The sequence below is a fragment of the Chiloscyllium plagiosum genome, chromosome 36, assembly GCF_004010195.1.
Source record: "Chiloscyllium plagiosum isolate BGI_BamShark_2017 chromosome 36, ASM401019v2, whole genome shotgun sequence".
NCBI classification, from domain to species: domain Eukaryota; kingdom Metazoa; phylum Chordata; class Chondrichthyes; order Orectolobiformes; family Hemiscylliidae; genus Chiloscyllium; species Chiloscyllium plagiosum.
In genome coordinates this window covers 1,882,585-1,903,846 of record NC_057745.1, presented here as the reverse complement: position 1 = coordinate 1,903,846, position 21,262 = coordinate 1,882,585, and the positions used below count along the sequence as shown (strand labels likewise).

The window sequence follows — 21,262 nt, the reverse complement described above, 5'->3', positions numbered from 1 at the left end:
GAGGCCAGACTTTGTAACCTCTAAATGTAGTTCCAGATGGAATATTGTGACACCAGCTTTAATATGCCAATCCTAGCATCGTGGGATTAGTGCACTTTCATTTTAATGTGAATAAGTAATGGTTAGGGGAGATGATAGAGGACTGAAGAATTGCAAACAATACACCTTTCTTTAAATAAAAGTGTGTAATTATCAACCCAAAACTACAAATTCCATGGCAAGAAAACATTTAGAAAACATAATCTCCAACAAAATGAACAGTCACTTGGACAAGTATATGTGGAATATATGAGTAAAACCAGAATGGATTTCATAAACACAAATTATGTGGAACTAATATGTTGTGTTTATACTGTCGTACAGTCATACAGCATGGAAATAGACCCTTTGGTCCAACTAGTCTATGCCAAACATAATTCCAAACTAAACTAGTCCCTCTTGCCTGCTCCTGGCCCATGTCTCTCCAAACTTTTCCTATTCATATACTTATCCAAGTGTCTTTTAAATGTTGTAATGGTACCCACATCCACCACTTCCTCAGGAAGTTGATTCAACACACAAACCACCGTCTGCGTAAAACATTTACCCCTCATGTCTTTTTAAAATCTTTCTCTTCTCACATTAAAATGTGCCCCCTAGTAATTTGATAGTTTTCTTTGATGAGCTAACAACATGATGCAGGTGCTGGAGTTGATGTAGTGCGTTGCAGGTGATGTGATGAGTTTCATGAAGAGCCGCATCATGGATTTATCAGTGAAGTAAAGCCTATGGAATAAAAGAAACAAGGGCAGTGGGGATACAAAGTCTGCTTCATATCGGTGAGTCGTTAAAGCCTGTGTTTGAGACTGGAGGAAGATTTACAGTGGAATTCTTCAGGAATTAATACCAGGACTACTGGTTTTCTTCATATCTTCAAGCTTTCTTCAAGCTTTTTGAGCGCTGCTCTGTCATCAGGTGAAGGATATGACCTTCAAATAAACCTGTTGGACTATAACTTGGTGTCATGTGACTTCTGACTTGGTCCACCCCAGTCCAACACCAGCACCTCCACATTATGAAAACATAAGCACACAGTTTTAGCAATAAAGCAGAGGTTTCTTGCACAAAAGAAATGAAGAATAAAATCGAATAAACCAAACTATTTACATAAAATTTTCAAAACACATGGTAAAATACAATCCCATTAATCCTTACATCATTCTTTTACAGTATTCAAACTCCACAAAGATGATTCCCTTCTGTATCACAGATAGAGTTTGATTTAGCTGTGGCCTCAATCCCCTCATCTTGAAAATCTATTTCCCTCTTCCTGGAATCTTCGTAACAACGGAGCTTAGATTTTCTCAGCTTCAGATACTCTAACTCAATACCTTTTTGAAGAAGTAACAAAAAGGATTGTTGAGGGCTAAGCGTGAATGTGATCTATATGGATTTCAGTAAGGTGTTTGACAAGGTTCCTCATGGGAGACAGGTTAGCAAGTTAAGATCTCATGGAATACAGGGAGAACTAGCTGTTTGGATACAGAACTGGCTTGAAGGTAGAAGACAGAGAGTGATGGTGGAGGGTTGCTTTTCGGACTGGACGCCTGTGACCAGTGGTGTGCAACATGGATTGGTGCTGGGTCCACTACTTTTCATCATTTATATAAATGATTTGGATCTGAACGTAGGAGGTATGCAGGTAAGTTTGCAGATGACACCAAAATTGGAGGTGTTGTGGACAGCAAAGAAAGTTATCTCAGAATACAATGGGATCTTGATCAGAGGGGCCAATGAGCTGAAGAGTGGCAGATGGAGTTTAATTTAGATAAATGCAAGGTGCTGCATTTTGGAAAGGCAAATCAGGGCAGGACTTATACACTTAATGGTGAGGCCCTGTAGAGTGTTGCTGAACAAACAGACCTTGGAGTGCAGGTTCACAGGTCCTTGAAAGTGGAGTCGCAGGTAGATAGGATAGTGAAGAAGGCATTTGATACGCTTTCCTTTATTGGTCAGAGCATTGAGTATAGGAGTTGGGAGGTCATGTTGCGGCTGTACAGGACATTGGTTAGGCCACTTTTCAAATATTGTGTGCAATTCTGGTCTCCCTCCTATCGAAAGGATGTTGTGAAACTTGAAAGGGTTCAGAAAAGATTTACAAGGATGTTGTCAGGGTTGGAGAGTTTAAGCTACAGGGAGAGGCTGAATAGGCTGGGGCTGTTTTCCCTGGAGTGTCGGAGATTGAGTCCCTTATGACCTTATAGAGGTTTATAAAATCATGAGGGGCATGGATAGGGTAAATAGACAAAGTCTTTCCCTGGAGTGGGGAGAGAGCAGAACTACAGGGCATATGTTTAGGGTGAGAGGGGAAAGAAAAAGTCACCTAAGAGGCCAACTTTTTCACGCAGAGGGTGATGTGTGTATGGAATGAGCTACAAGAGGAGGTAGTGGAGGATGGTACAATTACAGCATTTAAAAGGCATTTGGATGGATATATGAATAGGAAGGGTTTGGAGGGATATGGGCAGGGTGCTGGCAGGTGAGACTAGATTGGATTGGGATATCTGGTCGGCATGGATGAGTTGGACCGAAGGGTCTGTTTCTGTGCTGTACATCTCTATGACTCTATGATCTCTGGTCTGAATACAAACCAAATGAACTGCAGATGATGTAAATCAGGTACAAAAATAGGAATTGCTGGAAAAGCTCAGTAGGTTGACCCAAAATGTTAACTTTGATTTCTCTCCACAGATGCTGCCAGACCTCTGCTCTAAAACTCTAAAACTCTAAAACTAACTTCTTTGCAATGGGGTAATTGAATTCTTAACACTTATAAACCATCTCCTTTCTTTAGGAACAACTATTTCACACGTCCAGCTGCAGCCAAGACTCGTGCAAAACTGCCAAACTGAAATCCTAATTTTTTTTATTCCCTTTCACTCTCAAGCCTTGATGTAGACATTGTGGTGCGGGGGGGGGGGGGGGGTGAAGTATGTAAGTTTGCTCGTTGAGTTGAAAGATTTGTTTTGAGACGTTTTGTCACCATACTGGGTAACATCATCAGTGAGGGTGTCTGGTGAGCACTGGTGGCAGGTCCTGGTTTCTTAAGGTGGGTAATGTCATTTCAGGTTCTTTTTTTCTAGGGAAGGTAGATGGGATCTAAATTGATGTGTTGGAAGGGAAAACAAAATTCAAACCCTACAACTCCTCAAAATGAGATGACTAAAATAATGCTGATGTTTGGTAGGTACAAGGGTCATACACACAAGCTCTGTTGTTGATGCTTCTTACCAGGGGCATGTGAGACCCAAATGTTCTTCATTTTCCTTCTGAAATTGCTTTGGGAAAGCAAAAATGGTCAGAGATCTCTGCCAGGCTGCATTAGAAATAGTAACTGAGCAGTTATGAATGACTCTGTGTTAACATGTTGGGATACAATGCAACACTGTTTTAAATGCAATCAGGAATTATGTTCACTACTTAAAGGCGTCTGACCTCCAAACAAAAGGGGGGTTCTCAAGGCCTTGTTAATTCCTGACTTTATATTAATGGTGACTGACCTTCACATTGTTTCGGTGGAGTCCAACTCAAATCTTCATGGAGGTTCCCAATGGACATGGTACTGAGGATAGTTTATCCCTGGCTTATTGTCTGGTCAAATGTTTACATCTTTATTTAAATTAGACTGAATTAGCGTTATATCAATGGCTGCAGTTTACTAATTGGAGGCTGCACTTCCAAGCTATTGGTCTTCCCACTGATCTACAGAGTGTTGTTTGAATGTAGTTCATGGTTTTGTTCAAGCACAGTGATCAGAGTTAGATTTTAAGACAAGAAAATTAGTCAAGTAATGTCAACCACACGTTAGTGAGTACACACACTCACTTTTGTTCTCTCACACACAAAACACGTACACACTCATTCTCTTATTTAAACACATTGGGGCAAATTTTTGTGTCAAATTGGAAAATGGGTGAGAGGGGGTGGGATACCTGTTTTACATTTCATTATTTTGAATGCCCCCACCAATCTACTTTCATTCTCCCTTACATTCCAGCTCAGGTAATCTCACATTCTTTCTGAACTCTCTTTGTGTGTGCACTGTCCCAGACACACACACCCTCTTACATCTGGTGCTGGTACGCACACTCTCACATTGCCCTTTACTTTCCATTGTGAATGGGCTCACACGTGGCCTCACATACACAGTCTCACATGTAATCCCTTGAACACAACCATTTTGACTTTCCTATGGGCATTCTGTCAATCCTCTGACAGACATAGGCACCAGATATAAAACACATGCTCAGTCCCACACCCACAAGCACATGCAGTTCAATTGGGCACAAACATATTCATAAACACATTGAAATACTTAAAGATAGTCAAACAGAATCACGGAATTGAGCATCTCACTTTAGTTCCATTTTCTTGTCAACTTCCTGTAACTCTGTACATTCTTCTTGTCAAACCAGTCAGACTGCCAATTGAAAGCCTCCAGTGTACCTGCCCTCCATCACCCTCTCTGGCACCACAGTCACTCGCTGCAAGAACTAACTGTTCCTCATATCACTTCTATTTCTTCTGTTTTAACCTCTGCCCTCTCATTCTCATTCATTCTGATGAAGAGTCACCGGATCCGAAACATTAACTCTGCTTTCTTCCCACAGATGCTGCCAGACCTGCTGAGTTCCCCCAGCAGCTTTTATAATAAAAGTAGGCTATTCAGCCCATCCATGTCTACTCTGCTACTCATTGAGATCATGGTTAGAAGGGTTACACCCAAACCGTTGACTTCTCCACCTCCTGATGCTGCCTGGATGCTGTGTTCTTCCAGCCTCCTGCCTGTCTACATTCAATGAGATCATGGCTGATCTGGTAACCCTCAACTCCACTTTCCTGCCTTTCCATTGCTTCTATTACTGATTAAAAATCTTCTTATCTTAGTCTTTATTATCTTTAATGACCCAGCCTTGATAACCTTCTGTGGTACAGAATTACTCTCTTGGAGAAGAAAATTTAATCATTAATTCAAATATCTAAAATTATTTGGGAAGTCATGTTGAGGTTGTACAGGACATTGGTGAGGCCTCTTCTGGAATACTATTTGCAGTTCTGGTCGCCCTGCTGTAAGAAGGATATTAATAAATTGGAGAAGGTTCAGATGTTGCCAGGAATGGAGGGTTTGAGTTATAACAATAGACTGGATAAGCTGGGACCTTTTTCATTGGAAGGTAGGAGATTGAGGGGTTAACTTATTAGGTTAATAAATGGGGCATAGATAAGTTGAATAGCAAGAGTCTTTTCCCTAGGAAGCATATTTTTAAGGTGAGAGAGGAAACATTTAAAAAGGACATGAAGGGCAACATTTTTTATACAGAAAGTAGTTAGTGTCTGGAATGAATTGCACAGAGGAAGTGATGAATGCAAGAACAGTTACAATGTCTAAAAGACATTTGGTAAGTACATGAATAAGAAAGGTTTGGAGGGGTATGAGTCAACTGCAGACAAGTGGGATTAGTTTAGTTTGGGACAAAGGTCGGGGTGGACTAGTTGGACCGAAGGGTCTGTTTCCATGATGTATGACTCTATGATTCTATATTGTTAGTTGCATTAGAGCTGTAATGAATGTCAAGAATTGTCACACAATTAATTCACCAAAATTTATTCTTGAACTCGTGAGGAGTACAAGTTTGGTGATCCTGCAATCTTGTTGGGTCTTGGAGTGAGATAGGATTTGTAACCTTGAATCCCTGTCCCTCTCAGAGTGCTGCATCTGCAGATTTGCTGTATAAGTTTTACTGGTGTGAATTACTCCTGGTGTCACAGTTTAGCAAACCAGAGATCACGTGAAGTGGCTGGAGTCATTACAGTTGGCCTCAGGGTTGCTGATGGAAGGAGGAAGGCAGAAGAGATGTCACCTGAGGTTCCTGATACCGAATGTTGTCGCTGCTTGAAAGTTGTGCACAGATTTACTGACTCTCCTTCTTTGCTGTGGAATAGTTTCTCGACATTCACAGTTGTGAAGATTGAGCAGCAATTGCGGGAAGCACCAATGAACAGCTGGTACCTGTGGTACAGACTTTCAGGAATTGATTAGATTAGATTCCATACAGTGTGGAAACAGGCCCTTCGGCCCAACAAGTCCACACCAACCCTCCGAAGAGCAACCCACCCAGAACCATTCCCCTACATTTACCCCTGACTAATGCACCTAACACTACAGGCAATTTGTCATGGCCATTCACCTAACCTGCACATCATTGGACTGTGGGAGGAAACCGGAGAAAACCACGCAGACACGGGGAGAATGTGCAAACTCCACACAGACAGTTGCCCGAAGCTGGAATCGAACCTGGGACTCCTGTACTGTGAGGCAGCAGTGCTAACCATCGTGCCACCAATTATTGGAAGAATGAAGCACAGAAGGAAGCCATGCAGCCCATTGTTGCAGTCCTGACTCCTTGAAAGTGTTATGTGTTCAGTCCTAGACAGTGCATTCCACATCACAATTCACTGCATCACTTTCTCTCCTTCAAACCCCTTTGCTTCTTTGCCAGTCTCCTTTAATTAGTATTGCCCTGGTTATCGATATTTCTGCCCTTGGGAAAAGTCCTCCTTCTTTAACTCAATCAAACTCTTCATGACTTCAGCACAGCTATCAAATTTTCCCTCCAACATTTCTGTTTCTCCATGTAGCCGATGGCCCTTATCCCTGGTACCAATCTGATGAATGTCCTCAGAACTATCTAGAAGGAGTTTTTTGCCCCTTCATGTGTATGATGCCCCAGAATTGGACAGCATATTCTAGCAAGGACTAAGCCAGGCTCAGAGACAAGCAGAGGGTCAGATTTTTTTAACAGAAATATTAAATACAACATTCGAAAAGGAGATCTAGTAAATTGCCAGTTTTTACAAGCTGTTTCCCTGAATTAAGTTTTTACGTTAAATTTTTCTCTTTGCTTTCTGTGAAAGCACCAAGGCTGTGACACTACACACTGGGGGAGGGATAAGGGTCATGTATTTTCAAAGGAGGAGCTAATCTGAATTAAAATAAATAGCCTGGAAGAGTTGAAAGAATTTTCAGGCAAAGTCATTAAATATTAATGACCTGAGTACCCCACTGTCTCACGTCAAAGCCTGAAGCTGCTGATGCTTTCGGAGACTAAAGCAGAAAGGAATGTTACACCAGAAATGTGAAATGAGTCAAGTGCAGGTCAATGACCTGGCCAGAGTCAGTGAGTAAATTTGAAAAAGCACTTCATCAAATGGGCCTGAGTATTAACGCTTTGAGAGCTGGAAAGCACAGCATATGATTTGCAGTGATGCAGGTTGTTTTTTCAATATATTTTGGTCCACAAGACATTTCTGTAGGGACTAACTGTTTAAAAGGTTATGATATCTCAGACTTTTTGCAAGCAGTCTGGGTTCTGTAGTTACTGATGTTACAGCACATTACACAGCAATGGCTAACTGACTGAAGGTACAAACCTGACTCCACGGCATTGGGACAGTGACTACAGACAAGGATGGCACTTTTATAACAGAATGCTGCGGTGTCACATTACTCTGTTAAAGGGGCGGGCCAGTTTCAGGGTCTGGAATCTAAACCATAATATAACATATGCTGTCTTCATTCTCAATTGTTCAGCCTGTTCTCTCTGAGCGGAATTTTAACTTGACATAAGGGAAATGGTTTTGTGTGAGTTTTTCTCTGTCTGTCTTTGCCTGCTCCTCTTTGTCGCTCTCTGTCTCTGTCTTTCTCTCTGATTTCTCTCAGTGTCTATCTTCTGTCTCTGTCTTTCTCTTTCTTTGTCTGTGTCTCTGTCATTGTTGTGCTGTGATTGCTCCCCATGGTCAGATTTTACACTTAAACAAACTTAAAATATTTTTAAGTGACATACATTTTGCAGATATACGATATATGCCTGTTAACTGTGTAGACAACTTGAGGGAGTGTGGAGTTGATGTGTGGGTGACTTGATATGGGAAATTCTTTGTTTTTATATCTCTATTTTAAATTTCTAAAAGTCCATATGGGAAATGGAAACTGTTGAATGTAAACTTGTCACACTGCATTTACAGCCTCCTGCCAGTAGTGGTGCTGCAATGCCTCCACACAATAATTACTATGTGACATATTTACATGGGGATTTCCCATTTTAAAGGTGAGCATAGGAATTGCGCACAGAGGTAAGTTTTTTTTAAACTAACTTACATACATAGAGTGAGATGGGGTTCCTCCTTTGTTTTGATCTAATTAAGTAAAACTATTCTTGTGTTTTCAGAAAAGTTGAAGATTTAGGACTAACTTAATCAACATTTTTAAGGATTCTGAAAGGAATTGATATGGTACAGTGAGAGATAATTTTTTTTCCTACTACTGAAGAATTGAGAGCAGGGAATTTCGTAGTCTTAAAGTGAGAATGATACCATTTAGGAAAAGATTTGGGAGAAAGGTCTTCACACCAAACATGGTAGCAGTGTAGAAATTCCTCCCACAACAATCATCAATGGTAATTCAATGTATCATTTTAAATGTGTGATTGATTGTTTTAATATGAAATGGGGAATTAAGGGAGATGAAGCCAAGGAGCAAATCAACTGCCCCCTTTAAGGATGAGATCACATTGTTATGGACTAGGCCAGACCACTCAAAACATTCTTAAGCAGGCAGCCCAGACCATAACTTTGCGATTTGTTTTGGTAAGTGTACAGTGAAAATTACCCGGAGTAAGTTAGCAAGGTTGACTACTAGATTTTAAAACAGACAAAATCTATTCACAAAATTACAGAATGAAACACAAAGAACAGAGTAAAGCACACCTACAGAACTCAGTCTATCCAAACTAAACTTGATTATGCTGTTTCGAATGTACACAACAGCCCCAATGAGCAAACCCCCTTAAAAACAGTAAAAATGGAACAAAGGCTTACAGGTCGAAGTTAGAAGGGCAGAAGGAGAGACAGTCCAACAGCCTGTTTCCACACAACACCAGGTTATAGCCCAGCAGGTTTAATTGGAAGCACTAGGTTTCGGAGTGCTGCTCCTTCATCAGGTGGTTGTGGAGTCTAAGATTGTAAGACACAGAATTTATAACAAAAGTTTACAGTGTGATGTAAACCTGTTGGACTATAACCTGGTTGTGTGACTTTTAACTTTGTACACCCCAGTCCAAAACCAGCATCTCCAAATCATGTTTCCACATAGCCCATTGCTGAACTGCTAACTCAAGTTCTGAACTAAACTGCTCAAATGGCCACACCCCCTTGACATATACAGGTTACTTCTAAAAACATAAAAGCTTTCGCCTGAAGTCTCATCTGTTTACATGTAAACAAAAAGGCCTCCAATACCCCTTTTGTCTCTGTACCAAACCCAGCCATTTCGGAACCTGAAATGTTTCAGGACCCCTCTGAAAGACAACCAAGGACTCAGTATCCTTGAGAAAAGGAACAACTTTTAGAAAAAAAGGAACCAGATTTGTGACAACACCTCCAAACTTGTGCTCAGTTTCAGAGTTCCCTTACTGAAGCAAGGATGTAAATGCATTGGAAGTGGTTAAGGGGATGTTTCCAGGATTGATACCTGGAATGAGTGGGTTGTTTTCTGAGGAAAGATTGGACAAACTGAGTTTGTTTCCACTGGAGTTCAGGAGAGTGAGAGGTCAACTGATTGAACTGAATAAGATCCTGAATGGTCTTATCAAGGTGGATGGGGAAAGGATGTTTCCTCTTGAGGATGGATGTTTATAAAGATTAAGGTAAAGATGAAGATGAAGAGTCTCTCATGTAAGACAGAGATGAGGGATTTATATTTTCCTTGAGGAATGCATGAATTGTGAAAGAACTCTGCCTCAGAAGATGTCAGTGGTGAAGCCACTGAGGTAAATATTTTTAAGGCAAAGGAATCAGAGGTTCTCAGGGGAAGATGGGAACAGGAAGCTGATACAATATTATTAAATGGTGGAACAGACTCAAGGAGATGAATAGCCTCCTGCTCTGTGCCTTGATTAACTCCATTCCTACTGAGGAACAGAGAGGAGTAGCTTTGGCTCCACTAAAATTCTCTTCCTTTTCATCCAATGTTTAGATTCCATGAAGAACCTGCAGTACTTGGAAAAGAAACGGGAAAAGTGGGAAAAAAAGAAACAGCGAAGGAGACGCATCAAACAGCGCTCGATCAGCAAGGAGAAATGGGTGGAGACTCTGGTGGTGGCCGATTCTAAAATGGTGGAGCACCACGGCAGTGAGAACATTGAAGCATATGTTCTCACCGTGATGAACATGGTAAGCAACTCATATTTATTCAACTCCTCCATTTGGTGTCATTCTGTTTAGCACTGCTGCCTCCCAGTACCAGGGACCTAAGTTTGATTCCAGCCTTGGGTGACTGTTTGTGTGGAAGTTGCACATTCTCCCTGTCTCTCTCGGGTGCTCTGGTTTCCTCCCACAGTCCAGGGATGTGCAGATTGTGGGTGGATTGGCCATGGGAAATTGCCCATAGTGTCCAGGGATGTGCAGGCTAGGCGGACTTGCCATGGAAATTACAGGGATGGGTGGGTCTGAGTGGGATACTCTTTGAATGGTCAGTGCAGACTGAATGGGCTGAATGGCCTCTGCCAACACTGCAGGGATTCAATGATTCTAAAGCTTCCACAAACAGCAGTGCAATCAATCCCCAGATAATTTATTTTGATGATACAACTTGAGAGCTAAGTATTCTGTAGGATTCCCCAGATCCACTTTGAATTGTGCCAAGCAATGATTTTACATTATCTGAGAGGACAAACAAGAGCTGGTTTTAACAGCTTAGTTTGAAAGCTGTGCCCCAGACAACACCATACTCCCTCTATACTGCATTCAGAATGTAGCCTGGATTACACATTCCAGTCACAGGAGTGGGAACTGAATCAATAGCCTTCTGGCCCTGACCTGAGGATACTACCAACTGAGTTACACCAAATTCCTATTCTGCTATTGGAAATTGAATAACATTTATCTTTTCTCATCACTTGGAAATCAAAACCCTAATATTAGCTGTCATATATTTATCAAGAAACACTCTAACCCGTGAGCTCAGTCCCACAGGCTTTGGGCAGCTGAGTGTTGCTGTGACAGCACATAATAATTCAGGAGATATTTGCAACAAAAGCAATTTAAAGCATCAACTGGACATTTTGGGATTTATGGCCCACACACTATGTTTGGCTTATTGCTGAGTTATCAGTTTTCTAATGAAAGTTAGTTCAGTCAAGAGAGAGCTAAAAGGACTATGAGGAAACTGGGTTGCTCCTCAGCACAGTCCAACAATATTTTCTACATCTACCTGAGTAAAGTCTCTTCCAAAACACGGTCTTCCAACAGTGCAGCACTCCCTCAGTGGAAACATCAGCCTGGACAACTCTCTGCAAACCTCTGATTAAGAGCTTAGAGTTCTACCAACTAAACCACGACAGATGCCCATTGTCTAATTTGGAAATTTTGTGTTAAAGTGTCATCATATTGCTGTTTGTGGGAGCTAGCTGTGCATAAATTGATTGCTGATTTTCCCATGTTACAACAGTGACAACAGTTCAAAAGTATTCAGTGGGTGTAAAGCACTTTGAGATGCTCTCCGGACATAAAAGAGGCAATCTAAAGAAAGGATTTTCTTTACCTAGTGACAGAATGAAGCACTGCTAGGGAACAGATACACAGCAAGGCTCCCTGTACCTTATTCCCAACAAAAAGGCCCATCTGCATGCTCGGAAGAGTATTGACTACGTATCAGTGTATCAGCTCCGTTTTACAGCGCGCAGCTCTTCTCTCTTGTTTCTATTGACACCAATCCCAATCCTTTCCCATGCACCATTCCTCTCCTATGAGCCTTGACAATGAGTGTCTCCAGGACATTTGAACATGAGTGGCAGTATTGTTCCTGTCCTTCACTGATGTTTCAGCAAGGTGCAGCTTTCAATGTTATTTGTTCCCATCACTGACCCTGAGTGAGAATCACAAACACGTTGTTTATCAGCTCAACCACTGACACTCATGAAAGCTTCCACCTTAGAAGGAGGCCATTTCAGTCCATTTGTGCTGGCCTTTTGAAAGATGTGGTCATGTTGCGGCTGTACAGGACATTGGTTAGGCCACTGTTGGAATATTGTGTGCAATTCTGGTCTCCTTCCTATCGGAAAGATGTTGTGAAACTTGAAAGGGTTCAGAAAAGGTTTACAAGGATGTTGCCAGGGTTGGAGGATTTGAGCTACAGGGAGAAGCTGAACAGAGCTGTTTTCCCTGGAGCGTTGGAGGCTGAGGGGTGACCTGATAGAGGTTTACAAAATTATGAGGGGCATAGATAGGATAAATAGACAAAGTCTTTTCCCTGGGGTGGGGAGTCCAGAACTAGAGGGCATAGGTTTAGGGTGAGAGGGGAAATATATTAAAGAGACCTAAGGGGCAACTTTTTCACACAGAGGGTGGTACGAGTATGGAATGAGCTGCCAGAGGAAGTGGTGGAGGCTGGTACAATTGCAACATTTAAGAGGCATTTGGATGGGTATATAAATAGGAAGGGTTTGGAGGGATATGGGCCGGGTGCTGGCAGGTGGGACTAGATTGGGTTGGGATATCTGGTCAGCGTGGACAGGTAGGACCAAAGGGTCTGTTTCCATGCTGTACATCTCTATGACTCTATGACTCTATAACTCCATGCCCTGGCTCTTTCCCCAAAACACTACAAAATGTTCTTTTTCAATATTTATTCAGTTCCCTGTCAAAAGTCACCAAGGCATTTCCTTCCACAGTGCATTCAGGATTCTAACAACTTGCTGAAGAAAATGCATTCTCTTTATCTCCGCCATTTTTCTTTCAGCCACTTTTCCTGACTCGGTGTCTGCCGCTTACTGATCCTTCTGCTGCTGGATACCTTCTCCTTGCTTATGCCATCAAAAACCCTTTGTAATTTGGAATGCTTCCATTAAACCTTCCCCTGAACCTTCAAATCTCTGTGCCTCAAGTCTCTCTAAGGAACTGAAGTCCCTTGTCCATGGTATCGTTCTAGTGAAAATGATATTCCATTGGTGGCATGGTGGCTCAGTGGTTAGCACTGCTGCATCACAGCGCCAGGGACCTGGGTTCGATTCCAGCCTCGGGTGACTGTCTGTGTGGAGTCTGCATGTTGTCTGCACCGCTTTCTTCAGGGTGCTCCGGTTTCCTCCCACAGTTCAAAGATGTGCAGTTTAGGGTGGATTGACCATGCTGAATTTCATACTGTGTCCAGGGATGTGCAAGCGAGGAGGGTTAGTCATGAGGAATACAAGAATCTAGTGGTTCTGGGTGGGATGCTCTTAGGAAGGTCAGTGTGGACTCAATGGGCTGAATGGCCTGCTTCCACACTGTACAGATTCTATTATTCTAACTCTCTTCTACACTGTCTCCAAGGTGAGGAATCAACATCGACAACTGCCAAATTAAAGCAGAATTCTGAGCAATGGTCAAAACCAGCTAATATTGTGTCACCCGTCTTTGTTGCAAAGCTGGAAAAATATCTCAGAAGAAATAGCTTTGAAGGATACATAGAGCCAGAGGTAACCAAGTGTTCTAGGAAGCCAGATGTTTCCTGTTGTTCTGAGAACAGATAAAGCAGCAGTCTGAATTTGAATACTGAGATGGTCAGAGTCAGGGTAGGTATTTGGTAACTGACATGAGCGATTATGAAGATCTTTGTTATTCCATCTCTCAGGGAACTGAGGAATGAGATTGGCTGTGCAAAAGGCCCGAGTCAAGTTTAAGTCATAGAGTCATAGAGATGTACAGCATGGAAACAGACCCTTCAGCCCAACTCGTCCGTGCCATCCAGATATCCCAACCTAATCTAGTCCCACTTGCCAGTATCCGGCCCATATCCCTCCAAGCCATTCCTATGTATATACCCATCCAGATACCTTTTAAATGTTGCAATTGTACCAGCCTCCACCACTTCCTCTGGCAGCTCATTCCAGCCACATACCATCCTCTGAATGAAAAAGGTGCCCCTCAGGTCTCTTTTATGTCTTTCCCCTCTCGCCTTAATCCTATGCCCTCTAGTTCTGAACTCCCCCAACCCAGGGAAGAACCTTTGCCTATTTATCCTATCCATGCCCCATATGATTTTATAAACCTCTATAAGGTCACCCCTCAGCCTCCGATGCTCCAGGGAAAACAGCCCCAGCCTGTTCAGTCTCTCCCTACAGCTCAAATCCTCCAACCCTGGCAACATCCTTGTAAATGTTTTCACCTGCACTTTTATCCCGATAAGGAAACTGAATTGCCACTTAATGACAGTGTTACCTGCGATTGTGAAAGAGTAACGTTGCCTTTCCATTGTCTCCACCCCAATCTGCTGATTGGCTGCTTCCAACCCAATACCCGAGGAGATGGGAGTTCTAATGAGGTCATCCAAATTTTACTATCAATTTAGATATGGAGCTGGAAACTCAACTCTCTGGCCATTTTTGTTTCTAAATTTGTTCACTAGTCTTTACTGCACATCCCACTGTGAGGTTGAGGAGGTGATGCTCAGTCTGGCTCCTGAATCGATGGTATTCCTTTGATGGTCTTCATTTTTTCCATCCCTAAACTCTGGAATTCCCTCACTAGGCCTCTCCATGTAGCTCTCTATGTAAGACGCTCCTTAAAGCTCATCTCATTCGCCAAGCTTTTAAAATCTCCTTTTTATTTTCTCATTAATATCTCCTTTTGACTGGATTTTATGCTCTTCTCACTAGCGGTGTCTTGTAAAGTCTGACAAGTGATCTCCCCAGCCCTGACTCTGGTGAAATCCCTCCCAATTAGCTTTATGCCTGATTCCCAGTGATAATCTCCATTGGGCACTGCCTGTAGTTCCAAGATTGGCCACCGCTCCTCCCAGGTGCTGTCAGCAGAAACCCTGCCTCTGGCAAATTAATAGCCAAATGATTTGAGAGGGGCAGCCATTCCTCCTTGGGAGGTATCCTTGACTATCTTTTGAAGGTGGGGAGAATCAGGCAATATTACATCCTGAAAAACCCAATCATTTATGTGACTCAGTCCCAAGCTTTGTCTGATAACACTCTGGTGAAGTAACTTTGGGTATCTCACTCCAATAAAGCTGCTATATTAATGTAAAAGTTTCTTGTTATAGAGGTTAGCTCATTGTAGACATTGGTCAGCTCAGTTGACTGGATAGCTGATTTACAATGTAGAGTGACGCTAATACTGTGGGTTCAATTCTTGCATAGCTGAAGCTATCACGAAGGATTTATCTTCTCAACTACTCTACTCACCTGAGCTGTGATGATCCTTGAGTTAAACCACCACCACACCCCTCTGTATCTCATGAGAGAGCAGCTCTGTGGCAACATTACTTTTGTAGAAATGCCACATGTTTCTGCTTACTCCTCTCACCAGCTCAATATTTGCATTTATTTCTGCAGGTTGCGGGGCTGTTCCGTGATGCCAGTATTGGGAACTCTGTGAACATTGTCATCGTTCGTCTTGTGCTGTTGGAGGAAGATGAGGTGAGAATCAACATTGGATTGAATCAGGGGAACAGTCCTCAGAATTGTTCCAGTGCAGGTGGACGCCATTCATCCCATCATCACTGCACCAACTCTCCAAATGTGCCATTCCCTGTCATCTTCCTGAAACCATACAATTTGTTCCTTTTCAAATAACCATCCAATTCCCTTTTGACTTGCTCTATTGAACCTATGATCTCAGACAGTGTGCTCTGGAGCCCATCACTCATTGTGTCAAAAAGGATACTACCCTTTTCACTTTTGGTATTTTTTACTAACTACTCAAAATCTCTCATTCCTGATCCTTTTCGAATGGGAATATTTTGTCTCTATTTACTGTGTCCGTACCCCTCATGGTTTTGAATATGTTAATCAGATCTCCTCTAAGTTTCATCCTTACCGATCTATTCTCAGACAGGAAGTTCCTCGTCCTGGGACTTGTTCTTGTGTTTCTCTCTGGTGCAGGGTCAATGGGCTGAGGAGTGGCAGATGGAGTCTAATTTGAATAAATGCAGGTGTTGCAATTTGATAAACTAAACCAGGGCAGGACATTCAATTAATGGTAGGGCGCTGGGTAGTGTTGTAGAACAGAGAGACTTGGGGGTTCGGCTACATAAATCTTTGAAGTTTGCGTCTCATGTAGACAGAATTAAGAAGGTGTCCAGGGCACTTTCCTTCATTGCTCAGAGCTGGGATGTCATGTTGAGGTTGTGTGGGACATTGGTGAGGCCTGTTCTTGAGTACTGTGTCCAGTTCTGGGCGCCCTGTTATAGGACGGATGTTATTAAATTGGGGAGGGTTCAGAAAAGGTTTACCAGGATGCTGCTGGGAATGGAAGGTTTGAGTCACAAGGAGAGGCTGGAAAAGCTGGGACTTTTTTCACTGGAGGTTGAAGGGTGACTTTACAGTGATTTATAAAATCATGAGGAGCATAGATAAGATGAATAGAAAAGGCCTTTTGCCTAGGATGGATGAGTTGAAAACAAGGGGGCATAGTTTTAAGGTCAGAGGAGAAAGATTTAGGAAGGACACGAGGTTCATGTGTGGAATGAACTGTCAGATGAAGTACAGTTACAACATTTAAAAGACATTTGAATAAGTTCATGAATTGGAAAGGCTTAGAGGGATGTGGGCCAAATGTAGGCAAGTGGGACTAGTTTAGTTTGGGAAACTTGGTTGGCAGGGATGAGTTGGACTGAAGGGTCTGTTTCTGTGCTTTATGATTCAATGGCTCAATGGCTTTCATACCCTTCCTGAAGTGCACACCCAGAACTGGACATAATCCTCCAGCTGAGGCTGACTCATTGTTTTGTACAAGTTCAGTATAACTTCTGAAAACAAACACAGAGAATGCTGGAGAAACTCAGCAGGTCTGGCAGCATCTGTGCAGAGAGAGGAATAGCGTTGATGTTTCAAGTTGGGAATGGAAGATTCTGAAGTAGACTCATACTGACTCGAAATGTTACATCTGTTTCCCTCTCTGTTAGATACCATCAGAGCTGCTGAGTTTCTTCAGCATTCTCTGTGTTTGTTTCAGATTTCTAGCATCTGCAATATTTTACATTTCTTAAAGGAATTGATGTTTGTCTTTAAATATGCAGCTCAGTTGAATATTCAGATAGTCACCGCTGGCAACATGTTGCATGAGCTTACAGTGCCAACAGCTGATTGGGAAGATTACTGACATCATTCCCTTATTCTGGCTAGGTCCACAGGGTCTCTTTGGTCTGAAGTGTTAAGGAGAATTCACCTGATGCTCTAACGAAAAGAGGTTCTTGTCTTAAACAAGTTGTACTTTATTGCACAATTGTATCAGGTGCAAGATAAAAGAGTAACTTTGTCTCTCGGGACAAAGCAGCCTGCTTGAATGGCACTTTGTCTGCCACCTTCAGCATGCACTCCCTCCACCACAGATGTTCAGTCACAGCAGCATGTACAATCTACAAGACGCTCTGCAGAAATTCACCAAGGCTCCTTTGAGAACATTACCTCAACCTCCTAAAAGGACAAAGGCAGTGGATGTATTGGAACACCCCTGCTAGCAAGGTCCCTCCATGTCACACAGCAACCTGCACAAGTACATGAGGAAAAGGAACAGGAATAGGCCATTGGCCCTTCAAGCATGCCCCACTATATAACAAGATCATGGCTGATCTGCCCCTTTTTAATGCAGGTTCCTCTTGGCTCTCAGGTCCATGATATTTCAATAACCTATCGACTCTCTCTTTAAATACTTTCAGTAATCTATTCTCCATCATTCTCTGAGGTGAAATATCCAAACGTTCACTGACTTCTGAGAGAAGAATTACCTTAGCCTCTCAGTTTGAAATGAAAGTCCCCTTAAGAACTTTATCAGCCGTTCCTTCACAGTAACTGGGTCAAAATCCTGGAATTCTCTACCTAGTGGTATTGTGGGTCAACCCACAGCACACTGACTGCAGCTGTTCACCCCCACCTTCTCCAGGTTAACTAGGGATGGGCAATAAACGCTAGTCAAGCAAGCAACACCCATGTCTCATGAATGAATAATGTAAAAAGCTAAGGTAGATGTTGTTACAAAGGCTTTGAGGAGGCCAAGGTGACAAGGGTGGCTTTCTCGAGATTAGAAGTTGTTCAGCCAATTGAGGCATTCAAGACGTCAGTTGGATAAAAATAATGTACAAGGGTATGGGGGAAACAGCAGGAAATTGGCACTAGATGCTAGTGCTTATTTAAAGAGGTTGTGCAGGCGTGATGGGCTGAATGGCCTCTTTTTGCACTGTATTCCATGATTCAATAATTCTGTCTGGGCCTGAAGCTCTGTGATGACCTCCCTTCACCTCTTCCTTCCTTTGGGTCACTCCTTAAAACCCTGCCCTTGACCGATATTTGGCCATCAGTCCTGATAACTGTTAATGTGGCTTTACTGCCAAATGCTGTTTAATAAAATGCTTGTGAGTCATCTTCAGATGTTTCCCTGTCCAAAAGCTGTGGTATCAATGGAAACAGTTCCTTTGTGTTTGTTGCAAACATTCAAGGCACTTTGTTCACCCTTACTGCAAGGCTTGACATTCAAAGGAGGCCATTTATTCATTTTTGCTTTTCCCCTCTTCAAATTAATATGAAAGCACTTGGATACAGTATTGGAGATAAAAGTAACATGTTGGCAAACAGGAGGCAAAGGCCAGTAGTTTCTAAAGCTTTGCTGGAGAGCGTTCAGTACGACTTCAAAGTGAAGTTCCAAAGGCCTTTGTTAATTGTTGCAATTTATTTCAGAGATTGTCACAGATTCGATGATCTCTGTCTCTAGGACACTGCAAGTGTCATGGTCAGTTTAATGGGTTCATTGTCATCTAGTTGACATTGTTACTGGGGCTTCAGGGAGGTCACACAACTGTAAGCTACTGGACACGACTGTGTAGAAACTCTCAGCTGTGGTGCCTCACATGGCCTAGCCAGACTGACTCGCATAGGTGATCTGTAAGGGATATATTCTGATCCTCCTGGATCCTGTGTAAATCCGAACACCAACCACCTCCCCACTCCCCCACTCCCCACTCTCCCCTCAGCGACCCCAGTAAATACCAACACACTGCTGAGAGGGAAAGGGTCTGTAAATCCTAGGTCATGTGAAGGGACCCCTGCTATATACTGACTTCTTGTATCCACTGACATTCTCCCAGCGATGACGTGTAGCTACGATCTTCCAGATTATAGTAACATATTTCTTTGAAAAAATATTTCCTCATCTCTCTTCTGGCTCTTTTGCCAGATGACTTAAATTTGTTTCCCCTGGTTACTGACCCTGCAGCTAGTGAAAATAATTTCTCCCTCAAAACTCTCGTTAAAATTCCTCTGATTTTCAACACCTCTATGAAATATCCCCATAACCTTCTCTGCTCAAAGAACAAATCCAGCCTTTCCAGTCTCTTGAGGCAGAGTGACTTTCAGAAGCGGATGTTAACACTGATCCTGGAATCGATTGTGGCCAGTGGCCTTGTCACATTTGGACATTAAAGCTTTTTAATTACTGTCTCAGGAGGACCTCAAGATAACGCATCACGCTGACAACACGCTGATGAACTTCTGCAAGTGGCAAAAGAAGATCAACACAAAGGGGGACAATCACCCCATCCACCACGATGTGGCGCTTCTCCTGACCCGGTAAGGAGATAGAGCTCGATTTACAGTGTACTGCACTGACAATTACACTCGTTTTTCCTTATCTTTCTGCCTTTCCAGCTCTAACCTGGTGTGATCTGTGTAAGTTGTTACCTGTGCTGATTTTTTTACACTGTCCAGAACTTGCCCTGCAGATAATATTTCACACAAATCTCTATTTATTGTACTTTTTCTTTTTGACATTCTTAACAGTGTCTTAACATTTTCTTCCAGGTGGTAGTTAGCAGTGACAATATGTTGAATAAAATAAATAATCTTTAGAAGAGCTGTGATACCAAAAGAGATTTTCATCGCTAATCCCCACACTGGAAATGTTGCTGAACCAGTTACATCTCAGACAGTGAGATGGTGGTTGCTGCTGGGTGAGCCTGGCTCAGGGATTGATTTCTGTCTCTGAGACTACACTGTTGCTTCTGCACTCCACTCTGTCAGACATAGCAAGTGAACCAGAACATGAGCCTAGGATACTGGATCCAGCTCCATGAATCCGATGGGTTTGATTATTCTTTTGCCTCCTTCATCCACATATTCCAGTCCCTTCCTAACTCTTTATAACCTCCACCCTGAAAGGTAGGTGTTGAGGGATAACTGATGGTGCAGTGGTGCTGTCACAGGATCAATAATCTAGAAAGGAGAGCTAATGCTCTGGGAACATGGGTTCAAATCCCATCAGAATAGATGGTGAAATTTGAATTCTTTTTAAAAAATGAATTGGAGGAGTGGGGTGAGGGGAGAAAAATTAATTAGCCTGAAACCCGAGTCCCAGAGCAACGCAACTTACCTTGGTGCAGCTGAGTGCTGGTGTGTAGCGGACTGGAGGCTGGAACAGAACAGGACAGTGTTGGACTGGGGCCTGTTGCAGGCAGTCAGACCACATGCTGAGCTGCTGCTATTTGAAACTCTTTACCTGACTGTAATGTCAATCCTTTAACTATGTTATAACTACCTTAGTTCTAACTTATTTTTTGAGAAACTGTAAGTGGTGCTACTACTTTTCCTTTTATTCCTCTTTTGTATCCAAGATTTGGACCTAGGTATTTTCAACTAAGATGGCGCCATTAGAGGCAGCTGTAGTAAAAACTTTTCACTGTACTCCTGTGCTGGAGTACACATGACAATAAAGGATATTCTATACCATAGTCTGATTGCTGCAAAATCCTAAATGCTTCACTGATACCCTTCAGGGACGACAATCTGCTATCTTTAACTAGTCTAACCTACATGTGACTCCAGACCCACCTGGTCAGATCCACGTCCCCCTACAACCCACCCTCCCATTCTGGCACCTACCCCTGCCGCCGCAGGAACCGTAAAACCTGCGCCCACACCTCCTCCCTCACCTCTATCCAAGGCCCTAAAGGAGCCTTCCACATCCATCAAAGTTTTACCTGCACATCCACCAATATCATTTATTGTATCTGTTGCTCCCGATGCGGTCTCCTCTACATTAGGGAGACTGGGCGCCTCTTAGCAGAGCGCTTTAGGGAACATCTCCGGGACACCCGCACCAATCAACCCCACCGCCCCATGGCCCAACATTTCAACTCCCCCTCCCACTCTGCCGAGGACATGGAGGCCCTGGGCCTCCTTCACCGCCGCTC

The 21,262-nt window shown here is 42.8% G+C and overlaps 1 protein-coding gene across 2 annotated transcripts in view; it reads left to right on the top strand.

The window, feature by feature from the left end:
- The window catches only part of LOC122540889 (A disintegrin and metalloproteinase with thrombospondin motifs 7-like), a 184,685-nt gene that overhangs the window by 28,253 nt on the left and 135,170 nt on the right, over positions 1-21,262 (top strand). For both annotated transcript variants that reach the window (XM_043677125.1, XM_043677127.1), the window contains 3 exons: positions 10,073-10,269; positions 15,417-15,500; positions 19,519-19,643. In XM_043677125.1, the coding sequence (XP_043533060.1) occupies positions 10,073-10,269; positions 15,417-15,500; positions 19,519-19,643 (406 nt within the window). The remainder of the gene's footprint in view (positions 1-10,072; positions 10,270-15,416; positions 15,501-19,518; positions 19,644-21,262) is intronic.